Consider the following 16,934-nt stretch of genomic DNA (forward strand, 5'->3'; position numbering starts at 1 on the left):
TCAGGAATCATCAGAGAAGCTTCTTCCTGTGGTAGATGGAAACAAATAGAATGTGAGAGATCTTGGAACACTCATGCCCAAACATATCTCTATAAAATCCCTCCCCCCTAGAAATCAGGAAACCCGTGGAAGAGAAGACAGAATGGATACAAGAGCCAGAATTGGAGGATACATCAAGGCAACAAGACCATCTAAATCACTATAATCAAAGCTCATATTAACTGAGGCATCATGCACAGGGCCTGCATGAGTCTTCACCAGTTTAGTGTTCTCATGAGAATCCTAAATGTGAAGAAGTGTGTCTCTGACTCTTCTGTCTTCCCTTGGGCTCTATTCCATTGGTTTTTCTTGTCCAACTTCTATGTGATGGTTTTTATTTTATCTCATATTATATTTTGTCATGTTTGGTTGCTGTCTCTTAGAAGCCTTTATTAATGAGACATAGAAAGTGAGTGGATTTGGAAGGGAGAGGAACATGGAAGAATAGAGGGAGGAAAACTTGCAATATATTATATAAGAATAGTCAATTTTCATTAAAATGAAAAAATGTTTTGAATTCATAGGTCCACTATGAATTGATTAATTAGTATTGTCATAAGAGTATCTGGATGTAACATGAAAAATAAAAGACCCAGAGACTGATATTGGGGTTCAAAATTCAAGATGAATATCAGAAAAGCAAAGCAGGTGTCCACTAGCTTCTTACTTATTCCTCAGGCTGAATGGGCTGGCCCTGTCTCCATGAGCTCTCCCTAAGCCTCAGCCTGGCTGGAAAATGAATGTTAATCTTCAGTGTAGCTGGAGAATGAATGCCTCATACCCAATTCTGATACTGACTTATATACCTCTCATGAGTTCTGGAATTAAAGTGTGAGCTACGATTCTCTTTTAGACAGATTCCATGTTGTATAGATCTGGGTAGCCTTGGCCTCACAGAGATCAGTATAACTCCTAATCCTGAGTCCTAGGATTAAAGTTATGTACCACAACCTCCTAGCTATTAGCTGCTGGGATTAAAGATGTGTGCCTGTCTTCTATTGCTTGAGTCTGACTTTGTTTTCTGAATCCTCAGGCAAGCTTTAATAAATCATAAATAATGTATCACCACATTTCCCCCATTTTGTCTAATACAAAAAGAAGAAGGCTACAACTGACATAAGAAAAATTGTATATAAGTATTTATGATAAATATAGTTTACAAATTCATTAATAATGTCTAGTCCACTTGCATTTTATAAATTCAAAGAAAATATCTAGTCCGTTTACATTTGACAAGTTCAGAGAAAATATCTAGTCCATTTGCATTTTGACAGTTCAGACAAAATACTCTATTATCTATCCTATCTTTTTGAGTCCAAATTCTTGTACCTATTTTACTTTCTACTATAATTTGCATTATCAAATTATTTTTTAATATCCTTTATATCATTTTAGCAATTTTCTTTTCTGAGTCTGGTAAACAATGAAAACTATAACTACATTATCTTTTGGGGGGGTGAGACAGGGTTTCTCTGTGGCTTTGGAGGCTGTCCTGGAACTAGCTCTTGTAGACCAGGCTGGTCTCGAACTCACAGAGATCCACCTACCTCTGCCTCCCGAGTGCTGGAATTAAAGGCATGTGCCACCACTGCCTGGCTTATAACTACATTATCTATTCTTCAATTTCCTCAGAGACCCAATAAGGAAATAATATTAACTGTGTAAACAGGAAGTGCAATCAAGCAATTTCCCAAAACTGTGAGAAATGACAAAAACAGTTGGCTGCCTGGACCATCACCTGTTTCTTCTGCATTAATAGGACATCCGTCTTTGGCTTATAGGCCTAGCATTTCTGACAGACTTTTCTGTGAAGCAGGATTTTCTGAAGGGCTGTCCCTCCTTGTCTTGGCAAGGTTTTGCAGTCATGCTCTTTTGTGTATTTTTTGCCCATTTTGTACAGCATACTGTCAGCAGTTGAGGCAAGGGCACTTTCTTGGCCAGTGACTTACCTTTGCCACAACAAAACTAAACTCCATGTGAAGGTTTTTTTTTTTTGATGCCCAAAAACTTCTCTTAAGCATATTGGTGCTGCCAGGAGTAGCACTAATATACTTTATGTCTCATTGTAATAAAAAGTAACCTATGTTATTAAAACATTTTAAATAACATATTATGTATACTGCTGGAGTATTTGAAAACAACCTGTCTTTTTAAAGTATATCTATTTCTCTTTGAAAATATACCTAATGTGACTAATTACTCACCTAAATTTCCTTATTATCTTATATAGTTGGTAAGAATAACTTTCAAGACCTAGAAATTTGCATTACATTAATAAATAAGCTGTATAGGTACAATACCTTGAACTAGATTAGAAACTCATGTACAGTATGTTTTAGCAAATTAATCTCAAATTTGTATCAATATATAATATTAGTGTACAATACACTAAGTCCAATCAAATGTAAAATACCCAAAACATTAGTTCCTTTTTAAAAGTGGATTCTATAATCTACCTTTTAATCTTATCATATCTATATTCTGTTTCTTTTCAAGAATAGATTTAATAATCTACCTTTCATACTATCATATCTGTATTATTTTTTTCCAAAAAACCTTGAATCTAATACTCTTTGTTCAACTTTCTTCCTGACAGTAACCAATATTTTGTAACCAATTCCCTTAAACAGTGAAAAATATCCATAACCCAATGAATGACCAAAACCCACCCATACCAACTCTTGGGAATATGAGTGTTGTATTTTTAAAATTACTCCCTGCTCTCTGGGAGTGACAGCATCTTTAGGGCATCCTGAAAAGAAAACATTTGCCTAATTGTCAAGCTATATCATTTATTGTCCATTCTCTGCATAATGGGAAAGTGCACGGCTTTTCTCTAGGCATAGAGTCTGTGAGGCTGGATCACATCATCTGACCTCCTTGAAATTGTTATGGGCAGTTTGTTGCCCAAAGTCCGTCTTTAGTTGTTATTGATCAGCCTAATGGTGCTATCATAGTACTGTAGAAATTATTGTGGGTTTTCATCTTCTTTGTTTACTTGTTTGTTTTGTTTTTTTTAAGACAGGTTTTCTCTGTTTTAACAGTTCTGGCTGTCTTGAAGCTCAATTTGTTGATAAGGCTGCCCCAAATCACTGAGATCTACCTGCCTCTGCCTCCTAAGTGGTGGGATTGAAGGTGTGTATAACCTACACCTGGCTTGGATTCAATCTGCTTTTTGGAGACTTCAGAGATTAAATTAGCTCAGATTATTCCTTTGCTTGGTCCTTTTTTCCAGGTAGTTCTATCTTCTTTGGAATCCTGTTTGTCCAAATGTCTTAAATTTTTCAAGATGGCTGTTTTTATTTTCTTGGAAAGACAGAAACAAAACCCTTCCTCAACCCTAACTTTGGGGAGGTTCCTAACCTAATACTGATCAATTTTGATTTATGGATTCCCCTGAATTTTTTTTGTTTTAGCTTCTAAAGCTCTTCTATCATCCAGAACACTGTTTTATTACAATAGGTATTAGGCTATTTAATTGTTTTGAGAAGGATGTCATTCACAGAGGCAGGAAATGAATGAATTGGTTTTGTCATAGTGGTTTTTGAGAAGCCCCCTGAAGGCATTTCCTAAAGGCAAAGGGTTACTTTGGTGATCTCTTTTTGACCTACATTCCTTTGTCTAATGCCTGCCTTTGCTACACCTTTTGCATAATCTAGGAAAGAGGGACATTCTGTTTGTTTTATATTTATAAAAAAACAAAACAATTGTTTCTTGAAACCTCCTGTTACAATCCCTTTTCAAGGGAACATTTTTTGCAACAGTTAAAACATTTGATATTTTGTTTTTTCTATAAACCTTTTTAATCACCTCTCCTATCTATGTATCATCATCATGATGCTTTAACATTAATTGTATCTTGGATCCAATACTCCAAAGGTACTGATCTTGCTGTTACAGACCTCATTAACCTTTTGTATCAGGCATTTGCATTTTCATAAGCTATGGTTTCAGTTATTATATATCTAGCATCTGAGTGTAATATCATTTATTTGACTGATAATGACAGTCATTATAAGAAGTCCATGAATGCTTCCTTTGTGCCCTGTATGTCTTTTGTAAATGATTCAATTTTCTTTCTTGCTTCTTCAACTCTGTCCCTAGCACTCAAAGCTGCTTCATGAAATAAACCCACAAGATGATCATCATATTGACATTGCCTTTCTAAAGTAGTATAATATCCTTCTCTAAGAATCTGATCTTGGGAGATATCTATATCTCTACCTTCAGAATTTGTTCAATATTCTTAGCCTCTTCTCTGAAACAGGAAGTCATTTTAATTGTGGTTCTGACTCTAGGACAGTGTTAATCAAATCTATCCAATCTATATGGATAATCCTATTACAAACAGACCATGTGTTTGTAATCATCTGCTTCACAAATGGTGAATGGATGCCATATGAGACTATAGCTTCCTTGAATTTCCCTAAACATTGTCTAACATTGTCTAACATTGTCACAGGCTTCCAAGTAGGTCTCATAGAATCTCCTTCATTTGGCACTTCCTGTAAGGTTACTAGATATATTAAAGGTGGTTCCCTTCAGACCTTAGAGTGTTAATTTTTAACCTTAAAATGCAATGCTGAATTTGGTTTTCCATGTAATTCCTCAGTCTGGGTTTGAATATCACTGTTATCTGCTTTAATAAATTGTTCTAAGGCCTGCATCTTCACACTCATATGAACCAACTTTTTTAGAGATAAGCCAAGAATTATCAATACAACAACAAATATTATCCAAATGACAATTAACAGTATGTCAATCATGGTTAAGTTGATCATCCCTTCATGTTCCATTTTTAACCCATCCATTATGTAATCATATGAAGACGTGGTTTTTGGCATTTAAACAGTGTTTTCCATTTTTCAGTGTAGGAGAAAAACCCTCTTTAAACTAATCCCTTTTTTCTAAGAATTCTCAATTAACTTGCCAAGTCTGTGGACAAGGTCAGTGAAATGTGAGACATAATGCATCTGAATAAGATAACTAGTTTTGGCCATATGCTGAGAGAGTCAGCCTGAGGAGGGAGGCTCTAGGAAAAGCCCCAAAGCTTTCTGAGTTTGGGTGGCAGCTAAAGACAGTTAAGAACAGCTACAACCAAAAACTCCAATACTTGCTCAAAGATTTGAACCAAAAACAAAAGAAAACCTAGCTGGTCAGGCAGGAGGGACTCAAGCAGGAGTCCTGCCTGCAGATCAGCCTTGGACTTGAAAGAGGCTTTTCTATGAATTTGTATTTTAACTTTGGGCATCACTATATAAAAATGAATTAATAAAATATCCAGAGACTGATATTGGGTTTAAAATTGAAGCTGAATATCAGAAAAACAAATCAACTGGCCACTAACTTCTTACCTCTACCCCAGGCTGAATAGGCTGGTCATGCCTTCAGGAGCTCTCATCAAGCCTCAGACTGTAACCTTTCCTCAGTGTGGCTGGAGAATGAATGCTCCAATTTTCAGTGTGGCTGGAAATCTGGGTGGCCTTGAACTAACAGAGATCAGTATATCTCTTAATCCTGAGTCCTAGGATTAAAGGTGTTTACCACCAACTCCTAGCTTCTGGCTGCTGGCATTAAAGGTGTGTGCCTGGCTTCTATATTTTGTGGATGACTCTTTGCTTTCTGAATCCTCAGGCAAGCTTTAATAAATTGCTATAAATATAGTAATTACTATATTACTATAAATATAAATTACTATATATTTATATATATAAATTACTATATATAATCACATTCGGATGGTGTTGAGAAGGCATGCCAAAAGAGGGGAGGAAGGATGGGAACCAAGAGCAGAATGAACATACTTTATGAAAAAAAGTCTCCAAATATTATATTTACTGAATCATGTTAGCTCTGAATATGTCCTTCTATATATTCCTGCTCCCACATTTTAATCTGCATACTTTTACAATACAATTTTTAAAAAATGTCAAAAATTCAACTATTCATCTACCCCAAAAATGTTCATTTGTTTTTACAAGGTTAATACAGGAAGAAGGGATTATAAATCAGTGGAAATATGTGGGATATAATATACCTTCCACAATGTTGACTGAAAACTCAAGCCTTGTCATTCATATCATTTTGCTTGTAGCTCCATATTCTTATTTATATTTATTGTTTACATTACTAAAATTCTATGTTTTTCAATAGTTTGCCTACCTGTGTATATGTGAATCATGTGTACGCTTGTTGCTCATGGAGGTTAGACGACATTGTATCTCCTCCCACTAGAAATACAGATGGTTTTAAGAATTATGTGGGTGCTATGAATCAAACACAGTTTCTCTACAACACATAGCATTTCTATAATATGTATAAATGTTATAAGTATAGGCATATTTCTTCTATTATCTACACTAATGAATTTTAAAAGTATTATTTTAATTTATATACTTTGTATTTTTCTTTTTTTATTTAAATTAGAAACAAGCTTGTTTTACATGTCAATCCCAGTTCCCTCACCCTCCAGTCATCCTATGACCCCCCTACTGATGCCCTATTCCATTTCCTCTCTGATCCCCAGGGAGGCACTCGGACTTCCATGGGGGAATTCTCAAAGTCTGTCATATCATTTGGAGAGGGCCTAGACCCTCCCCCATGTGTCTAGGCTGAAAGAGTATCCCTCTATGTGAAGTGGGCTCCCAAAGTCCATTCATGTACTAGGGATAAATACTGATCCACTACCAGAGGCCCCATAGATTAACCAGACCACCAAACTGACATCCTCATTTAGAAAGTCTGGAACAATTCTATGCTGGTTTCCTAGCTATCAGTCTGGGGTAAATGAGCTTCCCCTAGTTCATGTGAACTATTTCTGTGGGATTCTCTATCTTGGTCTTGACCCCTTTGCTGATCACTCCTCATACTCTGCAAATGGATTCCAGAGTTCAGCTCAGTATTTAGCTGAGGGTGTCTGTTTCTGCTTTCCTCGGCTACTGGATGAAGGCTCTAGGATAGTATATAAGATAGTCATGAATCTCATTATTGGAGAAGGTCACTTAATGTAGCCCTCCACTATTGTTTAGATTGTTAGTTGGTGTCACCTTTGGACATTTTCCTAGTGTGAGATTTCTCTTTAAACATAAAATGGCTCCCTCTATTATGATATCTCTTCTATTGTTTTCCTCTATTCTTCCCCTGACTCAACCATCCTGATCTCTCATGTCCTCCACTCCCCTCCTCTTCTCCCATTTTCTTTCTCCTAACTCCATCTCCCCTCCCCCATGCTCTTTACAATTGCCACAAACAACTTAAAATACCTTGGGGTAATGATAACCAAACAAGTGAAAGACCTGTATAGAAGAACTTTGAGTTTTTAAAGAAAGAAGTTAAAGAAGATACTAGAAAATGGAAAGATCTCCCATGCTCTTGGATAGGTAGGTTCAACGTATTAAAAATGGTAATCTTGCCAAAATCACTTTAAAGATTCAATGCAATCCCCATCAAAATACCAGCACAATTCTTCAAAGACCCTGAAACAACAATTCTCAACTTTATATGGAGAAACAAAAGACCCAGGATGACCAAAACAAACCTGTACAGTAATGGAACATCTAGAGGCATTACCATCCCTGACTTCAAGCACTATTATAGAACTATAGTCCTGAAAACAGCTTGGTATTGGCACAAAAATAGACAGGTAGACCAAATGAATTGAATTGAAAACCCTGATATGGGCCCACACACCTAACACCTGATTTTTGACAAAGAAGCTAGAATTATACAATGGAAAAAAGAAAGCATCTTCAACAAATGGTGCTGGGATATCTGATGTGGGTGTGTAGAAGACTGCAGATAGATTCATATCTATCACCTTGCACAAAACTAAAGTTCAAATGGATCAAAGATCTCAACATAAATACAACCACACTGAACCTCTTAGAATATTAAGTTGGTGGTACCCTTGAACAAATTGGAACAGGAGAGTGCTTCCTGAACACAGCACCAGTAGCACAGACACTGAGATCAGCAATTAATAAATGGGACATCCTTAAAGTGAGAAGTTTCTGTAAGACAAAGGACATAGTCAACAAAACAAAACTGCATCCCACAGAATGGGAAAAGATATTCACCAACCCCACATCTGACAGAGGGCTGATCTCCTAAATTTACAAAGAACTCAAGAAGCTAGTAACCAAAATGCCAAATAATCGAATTAAAAAGTGGGTACAGAAGTAAACAGAGAATTCTCAATAGAGGAATCTAAAATGTCTGAAAGAAACATAAAAAAGTGTTCAACATCCATAGCCATCAATGAAATGCAAATCAAAACAACTCTGAGGTACCATCTTACTCCTGTCAGAATGGCTAAAATCAAAAACACCAATGACAGTTTATGCTGGAGAGGATGGAGAAAGGGCAACAGAGCTCCAGTGCTGGTAGGGGTGCAAACTCATACAGCCACTTTGGGAATCATTATGGCGGTTCCTCAGGAAAATAGGAATAAGTCTATCACAAGATCCAGCAATCCAACTCTTAAGGATATCCCAAAAAGATGCACATTCATACAACAAAGTCATCTGCTCAGCTGTGTTCACAGCAGCATTATTTGTAATATCCAGAACCTGGAAGCAACCTAGATGCCCCTCAACTGAAGAATGGATGGAGAAATGTGGTACATTTATACAATAGAGTAGTACTCAACAGGGGAAAAAAAACAAGAATGGAATCTTGAAATTCTCAGGTTAATGGATGGAAATGGAAGAAAACATCCTGAATGAGGTAACCCAGGCACAAAAGGACAAACATGGTGTGTTCTCACTCATATATTGATTTTAGACATAGAGCAAAGTATTTAAAGCTTACAATCCACACCACTAGAGAAGCTAGAAAACAAGGACCCTAAGAGAGACATACATGATCCCAAGGAGAAGTAGAAAGAGACAAGTTCTACTGCACTTTGTATTTTCCTGCAATATAGATGCTAAAGAATCAAGCAAATTGGGAAAAACTTAAGGTTTTAATATTTTTGTTAGCAATTTACTAGTAGTTTAAATTGAGTAGGATACTGAAATTGCTAGTATCAGAATGCTGACCATTACAGGTCTCATATCACCTACTGTGGGATGTAAATCATGTAAGGTGATTAGACTTTCATACCAGTGCTTGAGCACCATTATTCACAAACTTTTCATGAGTAATACATTTTAAAGTTGTGTAAAAAATATAAAAGGGGTAGGAATCAATGATTAAAAGCTGTACAATTTTGCAGACTATGTGGCTTGTTCCACCTCTGAAATGATCTAAGAGACAAATTTTATGATTTTCCTTGAGCAGCAATGCCAGGCTGCATCCCCTATATTATAGTAATCTTCAAGATCCTTTCACACACAGTGAAGATACCCAGTGTCCTTCTACCTCTAGTAACTCTCTTTTGGGTTTTTGACTTGTGATATAAGCCTTAGATTTTGGCCCAAGCCTTTTAACTGCAGTGATTTAGAAGGTAAGAGAGAAAGATTGCTCTGAACTCAAGTTCACAGTTGGCCATTGAATGAAATACACACCCACCGCCCTCCCCAAGCCACAAGTGCTATAGACACATAGGTTCAAGAATCTTGATGTAAGTAAATAACATTCAAATTAACATATACCTTTAAATATAGGTTTTCATAAAATGGTTTTCTTTGGGGAATGATCTTTGCAACTTTATTTCGCAAACAATACACATTTTGTGTAGGGATTGGTATAAAGATTTTTATTGAAAGAACCAGGTATCATGTATGATGAGTCCCCATGCATTTTGCTTAAGCTCAGGAGAGAAACCTTGCATTGTTCTCTGATGGGAGCCAGGCCCAGTGGTGGAAAGGTCCAGCAGAGAATGTAAGGAGTAGGTGAAGGACAGAATGAGCCAGGCCATGATAGTTGGAGAATTTTACAGCCTGACTGACTGGCAGCCAGAGTGCTTCTTTGTTTTTACTGAATTAAGTAAGCAGGGATACATTCATGTTGTTCCAAAACATAGATCATATCATTTTTAGTTTTGGACATGTGTTTCACTTCCTTTTGCTCATTTTTTAGTCATCATTAATGAAATATAGCAAGACAAAGTTATCATATCACTGATTTCCCCTCTATTTTTGACATCATTGATAAACAGAGTTATCATTTTTACTTATTAAACTTATAACCAGATTTTTAAGAATCTAGAGGCATATGACAACCTGGTATCAGGCTAGTAGTATTTTTGGCTACAAGGCACTAGACCAAAACAAAATCTTCAAGCCTGCCAAGACAGGATGCCATGTACCAAGTAGTGTATTATTAATAATTAATGGTCAAAGTGCCCAAGAAATATCCATTGGCCAAAACACTGCAGTTACTTTTCCAATTCTCGCATAATACAACATTTACATTTTATATATTTATAAAATGTGTTTATATGTGTAATCCTGTCATTCTTTTATTCCTTGGTCATATGACATCATAGTGGCTCTGCATGTGCTAACATTTCTAAGAAAAGGAGGTTGTGACATCTCATTCTTGTATCATCTTCTACATCATTCTTTTTCCTTCAGTATAAGTCTCTGTGAAGAACAGAGGTAACTTCAGCTAATCTAATTTTTGCTATATATGCCATATAATTGCCTGAGTGTATATAGTAGGAACAGACTTGAAATCTGATCTGTGGTTCACTCTTCTAGCCCCCTGAATCTTGCTGACCTTTTTGAATTTACTTTGTTTTGATTATCTTGTACCTGTGTAAATACAGGGACAGATGTTTCAAGAATATCTCAAAGCCTCATAAAGAGACCACTGGCTTCTTTATGTGTGTCAAAACTTCCAAGGTGTAAAGAAGACATTCAAGCAGCTAAGGATATCTCCCTAAGAGCAGGAGGGGTAGTATGTTCAGGACATTCCTGGGAAAGCTTAGAAACAGTATTCTTGGGAGAAATGCATAAATGATACATGAGAAAATTTCCATCAATCTAATATCCTCAGATTGTACATATATTAAAAGTCACCCAAATATGCAACAGGTGGAGATGAAAATCAAAGGTATCACAGCAGCTGTTATGTGGCTCAGCTGTGCTGAATCTTTGTCAAGCAGCTATGCAGGCTTTATGATTTCTGCCATGCTCATCAGATATGGCTATGTCAACTGTCTCTCTAAATACAGTGTTACACAAAATCATTATCAGATAGGAACCTTACCATTCAAAGGAAAAATAGCATCCATGAACATACAAAATTCTTATTTAAAAAAGAACACTAAATATGAAAGACAAAAGATTCAAAAACTTCTCTAGTGGAAAAAGTTAAGCTCTTTAGAAGGACATTATTAAAAGGTGTTTTAAACACTCAAGCAAGTGTTCAAAAACAGAAATTGTGTCATAAATTCATGCAGAAAGAAATTATAAAAACCCAAGGGAATAAGAATCATTCTCCCAGGCTGGTGACATCTCAGGGAAACCGCTATAAATCTAGTGACAACATAGGTGGAATCCTTGATTTCTTCATTTTGCTTGAATCCTGATACCATGCTGATGGCCAGACTCAAGAAGCAATGGTAACATGCTTTGTATCAACTTCCAGAATCACTGTTTTCTCTCTCAGGTATACAGGGCAGTTGCATACAATCAGCATTTGGTCACTACTGAACAAACGTCTCCAGAAAGAATAGGTGATAATTAATTTCAGATTTTTCCCAGATGGTGATCTCTTTAACGTATACTTCAACATTTTCACTGATGGATTTAAACTATATGTATGTAGTCAAGTATTTTAGAATAACAGTATGTGCTCTTAACCATTGAGCATCTCCCTAGTCTCTAAAATGTGATATTAAACTGACATTATTTCCCTTTGGCTGATTCAATTTTCCTCAACATAGTCATGCTGACACTTTGCATATTTCATATTCTATATTCAAATTGCTTTAATTGATAGTTTATAGAATGTGTTGATAGAAACTATTGATTTGGTTTGTTGTGGTGACAAAAGCTTGAAATACTAGCATCAAGAAAGAAAGAGCAAATCTGAAATTTAAAGTCATTCTAGGCTAAGGAAGTGGTGTGTTTGAGTGTAGCCTGGGCTGCATCAGTCGTTGTTACCCTTCCTCCCTCCACTGCCTGTCCCCATCACAAAATAGATATCTACTCCTTTATCTTCCATGGACCCATAACACTGAAGTCTGATGGTTCAATAAATAGTGCAAGTCAATTCTATAGGCAGCCTTTCTCATGCATGTTTAATAACAGAAAGTAAGCTGTTTTTCTTTCTAGTTGACATTTTATTTAATCTCATTTTATGTTAGCACATGACAGTGTAGAAAGTTACAAGAAATAACTCACAGTTTTATGTGACTCAGGTACTCTGCTTTAATGTGAATACCTTTGTCAATATCACAAAAAAAGTCATGAACAAACCATACTTAACCAAACATTTTACTTACATTTAGCTTAATTTTTAATTATAACCACTTTTATATTGTATGAATAAGTCTATATTACTGCCCATGCTTAGGTCAATTTTGTTTTCAGTGGTTTAAAGTCATAACCCATGTGATCATAAACCATGACTGCATTTTATTTATTCTCCATAGTGGATGTGTTAACATGAGTTTTGGAACTTTTTTTACTGGACAAATGACTGTGTCATTTTGTTTGCCACAAACAAGCATTGAGTATATGAATTGTAATTAGGATGATGAAGATAAATTCATTTAGTATTAAAACAATTATAGGGTTATATTTTCCTTGGAATTTCTTTGTTTTCTTCTTTCGGGAAGGCTCACGCAGGAGTATCTGACTTGTACCATTAATTTTAAAGAACATGAGAGGGAACTGTGCATGGAAATTTTCATAGATCACTGAAAGCTATAAAAATAATTCACTATATGAGTAAATATGAAGAAAAGAAATTCTCAGGTTTGACCACATGTGAGCAGGAAATATAACTGAAAGTATCTTTACTTCTTTCTGATTATATGTGACAACTTGTTCTTATTTTTGTGACATTTAGAATGAAACCCAAGGCTTCCAGAACTTTCAGAACATAAAATGACCCAATTCACAGCAGAGAAAAGGGTGAGAAGTTTGGATCTCAGCCCATGTCTGAGTGTAGAGTAGCTGTGGTTTCATTTCTATTTTAATTGTCTGAAATTCTAAGGTCCATTCAGACATTCATGCATGGGGACCATGCCTTGCTGTCTCTTATAAACTACTTTGTCCATCCTGATTTAGCTTTGAAGAACAACTAGTAATCTAAGTAGTGATCACTGTAATTTAAAGTAAATGCTTATTTGCTGATCCAGGGAATTTATAGGGTTTGTTTCAGACCAGTTTCCTTGCTTATAGTACGAGAGTAGATGGAGTTCATACTACATTTGCTAGTGAAGAATTGCCCTCAGGACTTCATGTAAATGGCTGTTGTAAACTAAATAGACTATCATAATTGCATGACATAAGAAGGAATGTCCACTTTCCTCAGATGTCAGCCATTGAAACATCTCATTTTTTTTCTCCTCAGAACAAACCCATTTTTCTTATACACACAGGTATTTGTAATAGTAAACATGCATGTATACTGATGCATATACAGGAACATGTATATGCAAGCATGTATTCACACATGAGAATATTTTACCAGTAATGATAACAGAAACCATTTAGGTTGTGACTGCCTGAGGAAAATCAATCACAAAGCTGGAATATTCATACAGAGATTTTACTCAACTGTGTGAGTGACATAATTGAAGGTTTTTATGTGAATTAATCACACCTAGCATTATAAAGGAATGCTACTATAAGTAACATTTTGATTTTTTTCAAATTTGACAATTTAATACCTGGAGATGAGCAGATAAGATATTATGACATGCTTTATATTGAACTCTTATGAACTTCAAAACATATGCCTTGGCAAATAATTAAGTTCCAAAACTACATTTTATTTGAGGGAGAGTTTCTCTTATTTAGCTATGTGTTGTCACTAAATTTCATTCATAGCTGATTGGTCCTTGGCCTTCTGCTTTTTCTTCATTGATTCTGTTGCCTTTATGGAGATGTCTTATTTTCATAAAAACGAACTTTTAGAGAGTGAAAGAGATTAAAAATAACATCCTTTTCCTGAGGTTCTTGCAAAGGAGAAACGATGTCACTCTTCACCTTGTTTATTTGGTGGCAACATCATGGATGTTAATGTTTGAGTCTCTGAATCCCAGGTTGATTGTCTTTTCTTTGTGTGTTTGATTGTTAAACTTTGATAACTTTTGCAAAATAAACAAACCACTGTAATGTACTGCTGACTAGGACTAGGTATTTAAGTTTGGAGCAATTGCTTTTTTTTGTAGTATTACACTTAGCTGTTATGAAAACAGGATAAGTTTTGCAACATACTTGTTAGAATAAAATGATGAATTTTATGAAAATTCTAACATTCCACCATATGCATAATGATGAGTGATGCATGTTTTCCCAAAGAATTTTCTGTTTTATAAAGAACAGATTAAGATATTGGAAGTTTCAATGAAGTCATACTTTTACACACATTTAGGTTGAATCTATGATTTTGAAGATTGACTTAAAATACATTTTTACCTCCTCCATTGGCAGATGAGGCAGTGCTCTGATAAGTCAATGAGGACTTACATTCTTTCTTAATTTATATTCAGAATAGTTTAAAATGCATTTTAATATTTAACTTCAAAATGCCATAAATACTGATGAAAGCTGACCTTTCACAGACAGGATACTGGCTCTACTCTCACCCAAGTAGATGATTTTCACTCCAATATATTAACTGAGGCTATTGAAAATACTTAATTTATAACAACTTCAGTACTACCTGTTATGGAACTGCATCTTTAAAAACTTACAATATTCTTTTTCAATGACAAAACAAGAGAGGAAGCAACAACTTATGCATTGTGATTACATAAATTGAATGGGGTATTCTTTTCTTATAATTTCAGATTTACATGAAAAGATTTTACTTCAGCATCTTCTTGAGAGTAATGCAAAACCACAGCTTTGTCACTCAGTTCATACTCCTTGGACTTTCACAGAATGCAGAAGTTGAGAAAATATTGTTTGTGATATTTTTATTGATCTACCTTGCAACTCTTTGGGGCAATATGATAATTGTGGTTACCATTATCTACAGTCCCACACTGCTTGCTTCCCCCATGTACTTCTTTTTGATATTCTTGTCCTTACTGGATGCATGCACTTCATCTACTGTCTCACCCAAGATGATTATAGACTTCTTCTTTGAGAGAAAGACCATTTCATTTGAATGCTGTATGACACAACTATTTGCATTCCATTTTTTCAATGGGATAGAGGTAATTGTCCTGTCAGCTATGGCTTATGACCGCTATGTGGCCATTTGCAAGCCTTTGCACTACACTTCCATTATGACCCGGAGGATCTGTGGCATTTTGGTGGCAATATCCTGGGCTGGAGGATTCTTGCATTCTATCATACAAATTACCTTCATTTTGCAGCTGCCCTTCTGTGGACCTAATGTCATTGATCATTTCATGTGTGACTTGTTCCCATTACTGAAGCTTGCTTGTACTGACACACACATATTTGTCATTTTAGTATTTGCTAACAGTGGGTCTATTTGCATCATAATTTTTTCTATTTTGCTTGTCTCCTATGGTGTAATATTGTACTCTCTGAGAGCCCACAGCTCTGAAGGGCGACTTAAAGCTCTCTCCACCTGTGGATCCCATATCACTGTTGTGGTTCTGTTCTTTGTATCATGCATATTAATATATGCACGACCTACGGCTGCCTTCTCTTCTGAAAAAAATGTGCTTGTATTTGCTACAATTATGACACCACTTGTGAATCTGATGGTCTACACTTTCAGAAATCAGGAAATGAAGAATGCCATCAGGAAAATGTGGAAGCAATTGATACTGCTTTGTGATGATTATTAAAATATACTTTCAATGCTGGGGAGACAGACATGTTAGTAATAGCAATGTTGTACAAATGTAAGATATTAACAATTCTATGTACCCATGTCAAAAGTCAGGCATGGTAGCACAGTTTTAACAAAATACTGGTGAAGTGAGTTATTGCAGATTACAAAGTCTTAAGGAAGTAAGGTAAAGAACAATAAATGGATAGATTCAGTGCCTTCATTTGCCTCAGCACACATGTGGACAAGTACATATACCATTTACCCCTCATTTATTTACACATATACACACTTTTCACATATGTACACACACACACACACACACACACACACACACACACACACACACACCAGTAATTACACTTAGAAAACTAATCTAAAAGATAAAGAAATCACTATTTGTTAGGGAAAGTATTTTGTTAATTATTTGTCACTATTTTGAAAAAGATGACCTCATTTTCTATAGGATGAATTAATTGGGATGGCTTATCTGTGTTTCTCAGATCACACTTTTACTATGAGTTGAATAATTAGCATTGATGTGTGAAAATTACAGTAAATTTAAATTGTACTTTCAAAATCTCTAAAATTCAAGGGTTTTTAAAATATTGGAAGAGGTAAAATTGTCTGTAACAAGAAAGAATAAAAGACCCAAAGACAAATACCAGAGTTCAAACTGCTGAATATCTGAAAGACAAAGTAGCTGGCCACTAGCTTCTTACCTCTACCTCAGGCTATATTTGCCTTCACGGGTTCTCACCAAGCCTCAGACTGTAACCTTTCCTCAGCATGGCTGGAAAATAAATGCCTGATATTGACCTTGCTTCTGCCTTATATGCTTGCCTTTTGCTGGGATTTAAAGTGTAAACTTTAATTCCCTTTTAGACTGAGCCACTGTTGTGTAGATCTGGGTGCCGGTTGACTCACAGAGATCTGTCTACACCTGAATTATGAATCCTAGAACTAAATGTGCCTACCACCAACTCCTAGCTTCTGACTGTTGGCATTAAATGTATATT

At 35.7% G+C, this 16,934-nt stretch overlaps 1 protein-coding gene across 1 annotated transcript; it reads left to right on the top strand.

Moving 5' to 3' along the window:
- Positions 1 to 14,959: 14,959 nt before the first annotated feature.
- Positions 14,960 to 15,931, top strand: LOC100760207 (olfactory receptor 4C15-like). Its single transcript, XM_027421088.1, has one exon. The coding sequence runs from the start codon at positions 14,960 to 14,962 to the stop codon at positions 15,929 to 15,931; it is 972 nt and encodes a 323-aa protein (XP_027276889.1).
- Positions 15,932 to 16,934: the final 1,003 nt, after the last annotated feature.

This window comes from Cricetulus griseus, chromosome 6 (genome assembly GCF_003668045.3).
Source record: "Cricetulus griseus strain 17A/GY chromosome 6, alternate assembly CriGri-PICRH-1.0, whole genome shotgun sequence".
In the NCBI taxonomy this organism is placed as follows: domain Eukaryota; kingdom Metazoa; phylum Chordata; class Mammalia; order Rodentia; family Cricetidae; genus Cricetulus; species Cricetulus griseus.